Below are 12,420 nucleotides of genomic sequence, written 5' to 3' on the forward strand. Positions count from 1 at the left end.
CAAAAAAAAAAAAAAAAGAAGAGGTGCACGCAGATTTCTGGGACTGTCTGAAGTTTGTCGTGTTTTATATTTGTGAAAGTTTCTGATCTCTAAGCATTCTGAAGCAGCCGAAAAGTGCCATCTAAGCGCTATAGAAAGCACCCCCAAAATATAGTTGGTTATTATTAATAGCCGCTCAGTTAAGCAGCCGCTTTAAAGACCTGCGTGTTATTGCAATCACATGTTTGAATCCTGCCAGAAAGAAGTCAGTCCCTAACCTTTACAAGGTTGCCAGCTGAAATACCAGTGAGTTCGGTTTATTATTATAACAAAGCGCCTAAAATCGGAAGGGTTAGGGAATACAGAACAATGTGATAAACAGAAATGTTCACGTTTGGACAAGCATCTAATCTGTTTCGCAGCAGGAGGTCAGGCCCTAAACTGAAGCAACGCGAGATATATACATTTTTGTACATTACATTTAATATACAATACTTTAATGTTGATCACGTGCCTTAAAAAATATTCTCAAGAACTCCTCGCACAATTATTGCCGACCAGTACCTGAACTCTAGCACGAAGGAAACAGCAGAACATTAATCACAAACTAGGAAAGCCACAATAAGAGCCTTTCCACATCAACACCCTGGACCGACTGGCCCCATTTGCGGGCAGGTCGCGTGGCACACATCGAACTTTCATAGGCTAATCTGCCTGTCAATCAACTGATGCGGCCTGCAATGTTTAGAACACTCATCTGAATAAATTGAACATGATCTGGAACATAACAGGGCAGCCCTCTCAAACAGCAGTCTTCAGTTGCTGAACCAGAGCAAAGTTTGCACTTCATATATGCCAATATATATAAAAAAAAGATTAAATGAAATGGCAGTCTCACCCCATAGAAGATGCAACCTGCATACCAGGCCCACTCACGCACCAAAAACACCCTGAAAACAGTGGACTCACTTCCAAAAAAGAAGCACCCCTCACCATGCTTAAACAATAGAACGTGGAATGATAATCCAACAACAGCAAAGAAGGACAAAACTAGGCTCCATTATTTATATATACATATCCACTTTGCTCCCCCCTCCTTGCCTTTCACCCACTTGTCCTGCAAGGGTGCCACTCCACACTCAAAGCAATGAATAGACTAACGTACCTGCAGTTTGGGGGCGGGTCCAGTGTGATGTCAGCCAGCTCCTTCTGGATCCTGCAGGAAGAGAAAAGAGAATTTTCATGTCTGTGCATCAGTGAACACAGCACCAGAGGGGGAGCAAGTGATGAAAGTATTGTCTAAAGGAACTAAACAAAGTGTAGTTAGCCCATGTGGGCTACAAATATCCACTAGAAGATGAGGAAAATACCCTGCCAAAAGCCTAAGAGCTTTTATTCCATGCAAGATTGGAAACTCTGCTCCCGAAAGACAAACCCTGGAAGATGAAGGAACTTTACCACTACAAAGCAGTGCTTAATTTGTAAAATATAAACATATAAGTGCCAGGACACTAGTCAGGAGGCCACTGCAGCTTGCAACACCCATTGCCCCAGCCAGCGCGGCCAATTACAGTACCAACACAACTCATAACCACAACACTCCTACAAGGGTGATAATTCAGACAAAGCCAGACCCCCAAAGCTACAAGAAAGATTTGGGTGGCAGGCCTTAGTCATTTTTAATGTATATTGAATTAATAAACAACTGTTGTTGAGCTTATCTCTAAATTGGACTAACAGCGCCACCATGTGGCAAATTGACACTAGTGCCTATGTTGACAATTAAGTGCCGGTGCTGAGCACGGGAAAACACTGGCTTAAATTAAGCACTGCTAACATGCCTACACTAAGTACCGCCAACCCACGCGGGCAAGGAAAATAAGCACAGATGGATTGGGCTGGGGGAGGGAACTTAGGGGAAGAAGTCATGAACGGTAAGAGCCAACCGGTATGGATATGGTGTGAATAAATGCACATTAACCCTCTCGAGCAAGGGAGCTCAACACCAAGCGGGAGAAAAAGAAATCCCCAAATCTAGTACCTCTAGAAAAAGGACCGCAGATCCACAGCCTCATCTTCTCCACCTCACCACATTGTGTAAATATTGGGAAAATCACGTCATCTCACAGTGCCTCAAGTGTCTTGTTTGCCAAGACATTTATCAGTGACTGGACAATTACATTTTACAACTAGTTGAACTCTGCAGAGGCTTTTTAGACTCAAAATGTTACAAAATCTTAAAGCTATTCAAATGTGCAAGTTTCGATTAGGGGAGCAAAAGTTGGTTTGTCATCCAAAAAGGCCAATCTACTCAAGGGCTGGAAGTAAGAGGCAAGGGGTACTTTCAAGGCTAGAATGCTCTCTAATTGTGTGCACACCCACAAAATGAAATGCTTAAGGGTACCCATCAGCTCCTTTACCAACACTTCCCACTCTAAAAAGAAAAAGGCTGGAAATGTACTCGTGACAAATGCAGGAGTAAAACATTTGCACAGAAATGACTATCTAGGTGGGAGGGGGAAGATTTTAACCCAGGTAAAAAAAGAAATCCGTTTGTTACTTAGCACTGGCTCAGCAGATTTTCACAAACAAATGTGTATTTTTGCATGCAAAAATCGAGATCACAAACGTTTGCTAGGGATATGCCTAGAAACCTGCAACAGTTTTGCAAATTCCCGAAAATAGTAAACGACCATGGCCGTGCAGGCATATCTTTGCGACTTTCTTTAAGAATGGGACCCCGAGTTTTTGTTTTAAATGATTGCCATTATGGCTTTGCACCGCTTCTCCGTTAATAAAAGTATCTATTTTTTAAGGTATCTGCGTGCATCAAATGCATTTTCCTAAATGATGAATTTAACGGGATCTCAAATGATTCCGTATGTAACATTAGATTGTGTGTGTTAAGTTGCAAATATTTTTTGTGTACATTCTTTCTTGAAAGCAAACTGCATGAACATTTAGCAAAACTGTTTGCAACTTCAATCCATGCGTTTTTGTTTTTTAATCAGATCACAATTTACGTTTTTGGGGACATTTTACTTTGAAAGCAACCAGTCGCTAGATTTGCTTCCATTCTTGTGCATATAATTTAATACAATTAAGGATCATCCTGAATTGCCCCAAGTTTTTAAATTTGGCAAACGTGCACACACATTCTGGTATTGGGACCACGATCAATAATGCAAGTTAAGCTTATCGCTCAGTGTATGTACTCAGAGTGTTCACCTTAACAGTAAATGCTTTGTATTAGTAAATCATGTATACAATTTTGTACAATTTATACAAATTGGTTCATTTCTTTCCTTCCCAGCAGGCGACCCCTTTCCCATAAACATATCTTGGCAGTGCAAACTGGCAGCCAAAGAGTTGTGCTCCAGGGCTTTGGGCCTACTTAAATCTCTGAACAGAATAAACATGAAAACTAGCCTTGACCCCATATTATGTGCCACGAGGACTTGCATTGACCCCATGCAATGTGCCACAAAGACTTGCCTATGCCACAAAGACTTGCCTTGACCCCATGCAATATGCCACAAAGACTTGCCTTGACCCCATGCAATATGCCACAAAGACTTGCCTTGACCCCATGCAATATGCCACAAAGACTTGCCTTGACCCCATGCAATATGCCACACAGACTTGCCTTGACCCCATACACATGCCATGAGGACTTGCCTTGACCCCATACAATATGCCACAAAGACTTGCATTGACCCCATGCAATACGCCACAAAGACTTGCCTTGACCCCATGAAATATGCCACAAAGTCTTGCCTTGACCCCATACAACATGCCACAAAGACTTGCCTTGACCCCCATCCAATGTGCCCGAAGACTTGCCTTGACCCCATAGAATATATGCCCGAAGACTTGCCTTGACCCTATACAATGTGCCACGAAGAGTTGTTCTTGACCTTAAACAAGGAGTCCTGGGTGTACAATGATAGGAATTCCACACCACTATGCTCCCTGCATGCATGTCTACTGAAAGGACCAATGAACCAGGCAAGGGGTGGCAGCAAAGAGAGCCTTGGGAGTACCACCACTGCATGCAACCCTACAGAAAGGACCCATCAACCACCCCAGAGGTGAAGAAGCATAAACTCTTTAATGGGATTATTCTCCAAGCCCTGGGCATGGATTTTGTCTCCAACCGTGCTACTCAAATACACACAAGGCCCTGCAAGGCTGTCAAAAAGTTTTCATATTACAATATCTGCTGTGCCAGAGCTCTACGGGGAATCCCCTTGAGTAGATGGTTGCAACCGGCAGCACCCCTTCGGGGGCAGGATCTTGGACTCACCTCTTGGCGCTGGTGGACAGCAGCTTGGAGTTCTTACTCATGCTGCCCTTGCTCTCTTTCTTCTTGGGCGGGGTGGGGGTGCTGTTGAGGTTGGGCGGCTCCCGCTCTATCTGTTGCTGCAGGCTGGAGGAGATGGAAGAGGAGGAGCTGCTGCTGGCCCTCGAGTCGTCATCCGACATCGCGACACCAGCAACCGTTGGCAGGAGTCGGCCTGGAAGGAAGAAGAGAAGTTCTGACCATCAATCACCACCCTCACAACGGCAACACCTGCTGCTGCTTAAGAGACCGAGCTGTACCTACTTGATTCCACTGAGCTCTGCCGTCAGAACAAAAGTTTTTGTAAAATGCTGCTTTTCAACCCTTACTTCAACTACTCTGCATTAGAATAGTAAACAGGCCTCCTGGAATAGTTTAGGGAAAGTTGGATTTTCCTAAAATATTCTAGGACTGGAGTTATACTAGTAAAAGTGCCTTCCCAATGCCCTCACCACTTTCAAACAGCACAACACTTGCCCCCTCATACAGTACATCTGCTGCAGCCGAGACCACAAACCCAAATCACCACCCTCACACAACACGCCACCTCCAGTAACAAAGGGAAACATGACCTTCACCCATCACCCTCACAAAGCCCATCAGCTGCTGCAACCCAAGACAACACAAATCTAAACCACCACACCAACTGTTGGAATCAAAGAGGCCACAGCCCTTGTTTACCACACACACGGAAAACATCTTCAGCAAGCCAGGAGAGCATGACCCTTAACCACCACCCTACCACAGTACAAGGCTTGCTGAAGCAAAGGAGATCAGGACCCCCCACCAAGAACATCTTCAGCAAGCCAGGAGACCACGACCCTCAACCACCACCCTACCGCAGCACAAGTCTTGCTGAAGCAAAGGAGACCAGGACCCCCACGGAGAACATCTTCAGCAAGCCAGGAGACCACAACCCTCAACCACCACCCTACCGCAGCACAAGTCTTGCTGAAGCAAAGGAGACCAGGACCCCCACGGAGAAATTCTTCAGCAAGCCAGGAGACCACAACCCTCAACCACCACCCTACCGCAGCACAAGTCTTGCTGAAGCAAAGGAGACCAGGATCCTCACCTACTATTTTCATGTGCAGCTCATCACTTGCTACAACCCTAGAGAACACAATCCTTACTGACCACTCTCACAAAGCACAACTACTGCTGGAAACCGAGAGCACAACCCTCACCTCTGAGACAGCCCACCCACTGCAGACCAGGAGAAGACATTCCTCTCACCTCATCCACACAGCACAACACCTGCTGAAGCACTTGAGATCAGCCCCACTCACAAACAATCCAAATTCCAAACACACAACTAGGCTCTCGAGGGCACATTCATACCTACTGCTCCAACATCACTAGTCACAGAGAAGTAGGTGGCATGAAAGGAAGACCGCAGGGGCATCATTAATAGATCTTGACACATTTCCAACCACACAGATCACTAATACCCCACATGCCACTCAGTCCAACTGCAAAACCATCATTGGATAGGTTTGTGCATCTCTCCGGACCGGTCACCGGACACAATCACCAACCTCACTCACTGCCATCAGCCCAGCCCCTTGTGCCACCACAACACCTGCGGGGCCAGCCCAGGGGTGGTGAATGCAAAATGTGTGCGGCTCTTATCCCCAACACCTACAAACAACATTGTCACAACGGTTCAGAAAGTGTTTGATCAATAACATGTTCTAGGCTCATACAGACTGCGACTGTCAGACTGTGCGACTTGCACCCGCATCCCCCATAAAAAGTCTCCCAGCTGTAAAATCAAGCAACCATTCCTACAGTTAGCAGACAGCAGACAGCCATCCTGCATCTCGGCCTAGGGACATCTGCAACCACAGCAGAGCCACAAACTGGCAGCGGTGGTCTCAAGTCACTGGGCTTTAACATCCCAAGCACCTCCCACAACATGCAGCATCTGCCGTCAGAGGCCCCGTGGACAAACTCATGCCATCCAACCGCAGTATCATCACCGACCGCCTCGCCCTGGAACCGATCAAACAGCATCTCTTGTCCCTGGAGGCCCCGCACCAACACCGCTGGGCTCCCCCATCCAACCTGCACCTGGTATCTGACTGAGAACTCGGACCTAATACCTTAAACTCACGACTCTGTGAGAGGGGGGGGGGACGCAAGATACCAGGGACCAACCAGATGATGAAGAATGCCACCAATAGGGTGTGTGAGGGCCCCTAAAAACCTGCCTGCGGTTCTTTCCATCTAAAATGAAGACGTTTCAAGTGAAGCAAGGCTGAGACAAGAGGGGGACCCGATACCCTGGTGTCTAATGAAGACTCCGAGCAGCAGGACTCCCTCCGGTCAGGGCACTGTCCTCCCCCTTCCCCTAGGACCTGAAACTCCCCAGTTTTATCCCTGGTGCAGAGGTAGGGGAAGGGGGTCCTGAAATACTCAGTTTTTATCACCAGTGAAGAGATACTGGGTGAGAGGGGACTGACGCCCCTTCTCCCCAGTTTTATTACTGGTGCGGATGTAAGGGGTGGGGGTGGGGAGGGGGGGCCGAAATCTCACTGATCTCACAGGTGCAAAGGCACTACCCGGGCACCCCCCCCTCCCAGGCCTGCAGCCCCCTGAGGCGCAGCAGTTGCTTAGAAGGTGGCAGAGGAATGTGCCAGCTTGCTGCCAAGTGTTGAATGCTGGCAGCTTCCCGCGCGCCCCTGGGGGCGGCTGATTAAAAGGGGCGCCCGGTTGGGGAGTCTCTGGCAGGCCATGCTGGAGGATGGGCACTGCTGCTACGGAAAGGGTTAACGGGTTTATGAAATGTTCTGAAAAGCTCAGCAGAAATATTTTTGGAGTCCTCTATTCCACGGATAGAAAAGGCTTGCTTTGCCAAGCGTGGTGCCCTCGGTGCCGCTGACGTGTGTTTTACAGGCAGGCTTTTGTTGTGGGGTTCCAGATACGCGCCAGCACCCCCGAGTGCCTGGGGGTTTATGATGGGCCTTGTTTCCCTGTGGGGGCCGTGCATGGGGCGTTGGGGATCTGATGCAATCTGGGTCCCAAGAGCTGGGGTGCAGCATGCTGGCATGGGGTTAGTCTTCAGACCCACCACCATGGGGTGGGCACTAAGTACCCGGCATACCATGGGCATCGGGGTTCTGTGCACTGTGGGGCCATTCGGGAGTGGTCTTCTGGAGGCAGGTGAATCGGGGCCTTGGGGGTTTGGTGCAGTGTGGGGCAGACCCTGGAGGTGGGTCAGCAGGGGTCTGGTGCATTGTGGGAATCAGCATATACAGCACCAGGAAGTGGCTGAATGGGAGGCATTGGGCATCTGGTGGGCCGTGTCAGACCATTCAGGGGTTGGCTTCTGGAGGCAGGTGAATGGTGGACCTTGGGGTATTGGTGCAGTGTGGTGAAGACCCTGGAGGTGGGTCAGTGGGGGACAGTAGGGGTCTGGTGCATTGTGGGATCAGCATATGCAGCACCAGGAAGTGGTTGAATGGGAGGCATTGTGCATCTGGTGCATTCGGCATGATATGCACTGATGGGCCCTGGGAGACCAGACAGCCCCCTGCAGGCTGTGAATGGGAGGCATTGGGCATCTGGTGCATTGGATGGGCCCTGGTGGGACAGACAGCCCCTGCAGGCTGTGAATGGGAGGCATTGGGCATCTGGTGCATTGGATGGGCCCTGGTGGGACAGACAGCCCCTGCAGGCTGTGAATGGGGGCATTGGGCATCTGGTGCATTGAATGGGCCCTGGTGGGACAGACAGCCCCTGCAGGCTGTGAATGGGAGGCATTGGGCATCTGGTGCATTGGGTGGGCCCTGGTGGGACAGACAGCCCCTGCAGGCTCTGAATGGGGGCATTGGGCATCTGGTGCAGTGAATGGGCCCTGGTGGGACAGACAGCCCCTGCAGGCTCTGAATGGGGGCATTGGGCATCTGGTGCATTGGGTGGGCCCTGGTGGGACAGACAGCCCCTGCAGGCTGTGAATGGGGGCATTGGGCATCTGGTGCATTGGATGGGCCCTGGTGGGACAGACAGCCCCTGCAGGCTGTGAATGGGAGGCATTGGGCATCTGGTGCATTGGATGGGCCCTGGTGGGACAGACAGCCCCTGCAGGCTGTGAATGGGAGGCATTGGGCATCTGGTGCATTGGATGGGCCCTGGTGGGACAGACAGCCCCTGCAGGCTGTGAATGGGAGGCATTGGGCATCTGGTGCATTGGGTGGGCCCTGGGAGACCAGACCGCCCCCTGCAGGCTGTGAATGGGGACATGGGGGTCTGGCACATAGTTTGCATGGGGGTCCTCTGTAGAGCAGTGGTTCCCAACCTGAGGTCCGGGTACCTCTGGGAGCCCATGAGGCCTCCTTAAGAGGTCCACAACTGCTTAGAAAATGAAATATTAACAGTTTAATAAAGTGTATATGGCTAAATGTACAATTGAAAATGTTAAAACATACTGCAAATGTCAAGGAATTTGAAACGTGAGGCTAAAAATTAAATTAGACTCCCCAGATCGATTTGTGGGAGCGGCGCAGGTGCATCAAACCGAATTTATTATCAGAATATGGACAACAGGGGCTTCAACTGAATTTAGAAAAGCGCCAACCTTCCCATTATTAAATTAAAATCTTTCTTTTTTTATATTTGTTTGCAGATTAAACAAAATGTGTTATCATTTGTGTATGTGTTTGATGAATGGTTGTTTCTGTATTTTTTGTGTATTGTTTTGTGGTTCAAATCAGTGCTTAATTTGAGCCAGTGGTTTCTGGTGCGCGGCATCAGCACTTATTTTTGAGCGCCGGGACGTATTTTTCTGCCTCAAGTATTTACTGCGAGCAAAAGATACAAATGGGAAAGACGGAGGAAGAGAAAAACTAAAAAGCGTCAGAAGGGGAGAAAGCAGAAAGCTGCAAGAGTGAGCTGGAGGGGTAGGGAGTACCTGTAAATGGATCAAAGAGGCCAGAGATGGCCTCAGGATTACGCTGCCTCAGTATTAACTGCTCACATATTTAATTGCAGCAGACGCGTGTTTCAGAGGAGAGCTTTGGGCACCAGCACCTTTATTTACAAATTAAGCACTGGTTCAAATCATCGACAATGTTTAGACCAGGGTCCCTGGCTTCCGATAATGTCTCAGTTGGGGGTCCCCGTTTTCCAACAATGATTCAGAGGCGAACCCCAAGTTCCATGAACGATAAAGTGAGGGTCCACAGAAGACATAAGGTTGAGACCGCTGCTGCAGGGTACATGTAGTGGGTTAGCTCGCTTCCAAGATCTGGCCAGACCCTACAAGAATCCCATTTCCAAGTCACTTTGAAAGCTCGTCACAGTGATGAAACTAGAAGACGTCATGACCTCTGAAGACGTCAGTGACCGCACATCCACACTCCGGCGCAGGTCCGAATACTGCCTATTGGGGTCGTGCAAAGTTGTGCGCGAGATTTGCCACTTCCGCGTGAAAATAAACACTGCCACGAGCTTTCATCATAACATTCCTATTTAAACGCAGTGTAATGTTTCTGCGGGAGAGATTCTTCGCAGAAAACCGCGGCCTTCTGCTGGAAAAGCCACTGTGGAGCGAAAAGCTCCGTAAAGGTACAGGAAAAAACATCTGAAAACCTTTGATGTGGCGCACAGAAAGCTCATCAGAGGGTATTTTAAGAGAAATATTGTGCAGGTGTCTCCCACCTTGGATGTGTTCCAACCAAGTAAAAACTATCCTTGCAGTGCGAAAAAAAGGCTTTTCTCTGAATAAAAAATGAATCTTTTCTCACCCTTGGCTTCTTCCCAGAGGAAGTTATACTCCGCCAATGGAAGGTCCCAGGAGCCTCGGGAGGTTGCACAGCATTGCACCAGGGATTGGGCAGTTCGTGCGCAATTATGCACCATGGGAGGGCAGAGCACGGCACCAGGCGCTGGTGCGCTCTGTGCTCAGTAATGCACCAGGAGTTGGGTGGTTAATGCACAACAATGCACCATGGGATGGTACAGCATTGCACCAGGGGATGGTGGGTCTCAATAGTAATACGTTAGGGGATTAGACCACTTGGGCACAGTTGTGCGCCATGGATTAGGGCGGTTCAAGCACAATAATGCACCATGGGATGGTACAGCATTGCATCAGGGGTTGGTAGGTCTCATTCACAGGTTTACACCAGGGTATTGGGTGACTTGTGCACACTAGTGCGCCATGAGTGGTAGGTCTCAGACATAGTAAAACACCAGATTAGATGACTCAGGCACAGTTGTGCACCATCGGTTGGGCGGTTCACGCACAATATTGCACCAATGGCTGCCACAGCATTGCATCAGAGGCTCGTAGGTCTCATACACAGTAATACACCAGGGGATTGGACGACTCGTGCACAGTAGTGCACCATGATTTGGCACAGTTCATACACAGCAGTGCACCAGGAGTTTGTACGTCTTATACTCATTGTTCCAGGGGTTGGTAGGTCTCATACACAGTAATACATCAGGTGACTGAACGGCTCAAGCACCGAAGTGCATCATGGGCTGGCACAGCTGGTACACAACAGTGTACCAGGAGTTGGCGCGGCTCATGCACAGTAGTCCAAAGGGGTTGGTGCGACAGTGCAGGTAGGTCTCATACAAAATAACACACCAGGGGACAGAGCAACTCATGCACAGCAGTACACCGTGGGTTTGTGTCCCTTGTACCAGCAGTGCACCAGGGGTTGTGACCACTCATTCAGTGATGCACCAGGGCCTGGCACAGCAGTGCACCAGGAGTTGGCACAGCTCCTACAAAGGGTGCACCAGGGGTTGGCACAGCTCATGCACAGTAGTCCACCAGAAGTTGGTGCAACAGTGCACCAGGGGTCGGTAGGTCGCATACACAGTAATACACCACAGGATTGGATGACTCATGCACAATGGTGCACCACGGGTTGGTACGTCTCACACATAGTAATACACCAGGGATTGGACAACTCATGCACAACAGTGCACCATGGGTTGGTGCAGTTCGTACACAGCAGTGTACCACGGGATGAGATGTCTCATACACAGTAATACACTAGGGGACTAAACCGACTCAGTAGTGCACCAGGGGTTAGTGCATTTCATACTCAGTAATGCACCAGGTGTTTGGACAGCTCATGCAAAGTAGTGCACGATGGGTTAGTACAGATCGTGCACATCAGGGGTTGGCACAGCTTGCACAAAGCAGTGCACCAGGGGTTGGCGCAGTTGTACACAGCAGTGAACCAGGGGCTGTGACGGTTCATGCAGTGATGCACCAGGAGTTAGTGCGTTTCATACTCAGTAACGCACCACGAGTTTGGACAGCTCATGCACAGTAGTGCACCATGGGTTAGTGCAGATCGTGCACAGAAGTACATCAGGGGTTGGCACAGCTTACACACAGCAATGCACTGGGGTTGTGACAGTTCATGCAGTGATGCACCAGGGCTTGGTACGTCTCATATACAGTAATGCACCAGGGGATTGGACTCATGCACAAAGGTGCACCATGGGTTGGCACTTGGTGGACAGCAGTGCACTAGAGGTTGGGTGGTTCATGCAGTGATGCACCACAAGGTGGCACAGCATTACACCAGAAATTGGTACGTCTCATACTTATTAATGCAGCAGGTGTTTGGAAGGCTCATGCATAGTAATCCACAGGGGTTGGTGCGACGGTGCACCAGGGCTTGGTACGTCTCATACGCAGTAAAACACCAGGGGATTGGACTCATGCACAGTAGTGCAACATGGGTTGGCAGCTTGTGGACAGCAGTGCACTAGGGGTTGTAAGGGTTCATGCAGTGATGCACCAGAAGGTGGCAGTGCACCAGGTGTTGGTACGTGTCATCCACAGTAATACACCAGGGGCTTCAACGCATGCACAGCAGTGCACCATGGGTTAGCGCAGCTTGTACACAGCAGTGCACCAGAGATTGTGACGGGTCATGCAGTGATGCACCTGGGCATGGCACAGCGGGCAAAGGGGGTTGGTTGGTCTCAAACAGAAATACTCCAGGGGACTGGACTCATGCACAGAGGTGCACCATGGGTTGGCAGCTTGTGGACAGCAGTGCATTAAGGGTTGTGACAGTTCGTGCAGTGATGCACCAGGGCCTGGCACTGCACCAGGAGTTGGT

The 12,420-nt window shown here is 49.5% G+C and overlaps 1 protein-coding gene across 3 annotated transcripts in view; it reads right to left on the reverse strand.

Annotated features, from left to right (window-relative positions):
- Positions 1–12,420, reverse strand: part of UBE2E1 (ubiquitin conjugating enzyme E2 E1) — a 311,010-nt gene that overhangs the window by 130,916 nt on the left and 167,674 nt on the right. For all 3 annotated transcript variants that reach the window (XM_069212045.1, XM_069212047.1, XM_069212048.1), the window contains 2 exons: positions 4,286–4,496; positions 1,145–1,195 (listed from right to left, as the gene is read on the reverse strand). In XM_069212045.1, the coding sequence (XP_069068146.1) occupies positions 1,145–1,195; positions 4,286–4,496 (262 nt within the window). The remainder of the gene's footprint in view (positions 1–1,144; positions 1,196–4,285; positions 4,497–12,420) is intronic.

The sequence above is a fragment of the Pleurodeles waltl genome, chromosome 10 (assembly GCF_031143425.1).
Source record: "Pleurodeles waltl isolate 20211129_DDA chromosome 10, aPleWal1.hap1.20221129, whole genome shotgun sequence".
Lineage (NCBI taxonomy): Eukaryota > Metazoa > Chordata > Amphibia > Caudata > Salamandridae > Pleurodeles > Pleurodeles waltl.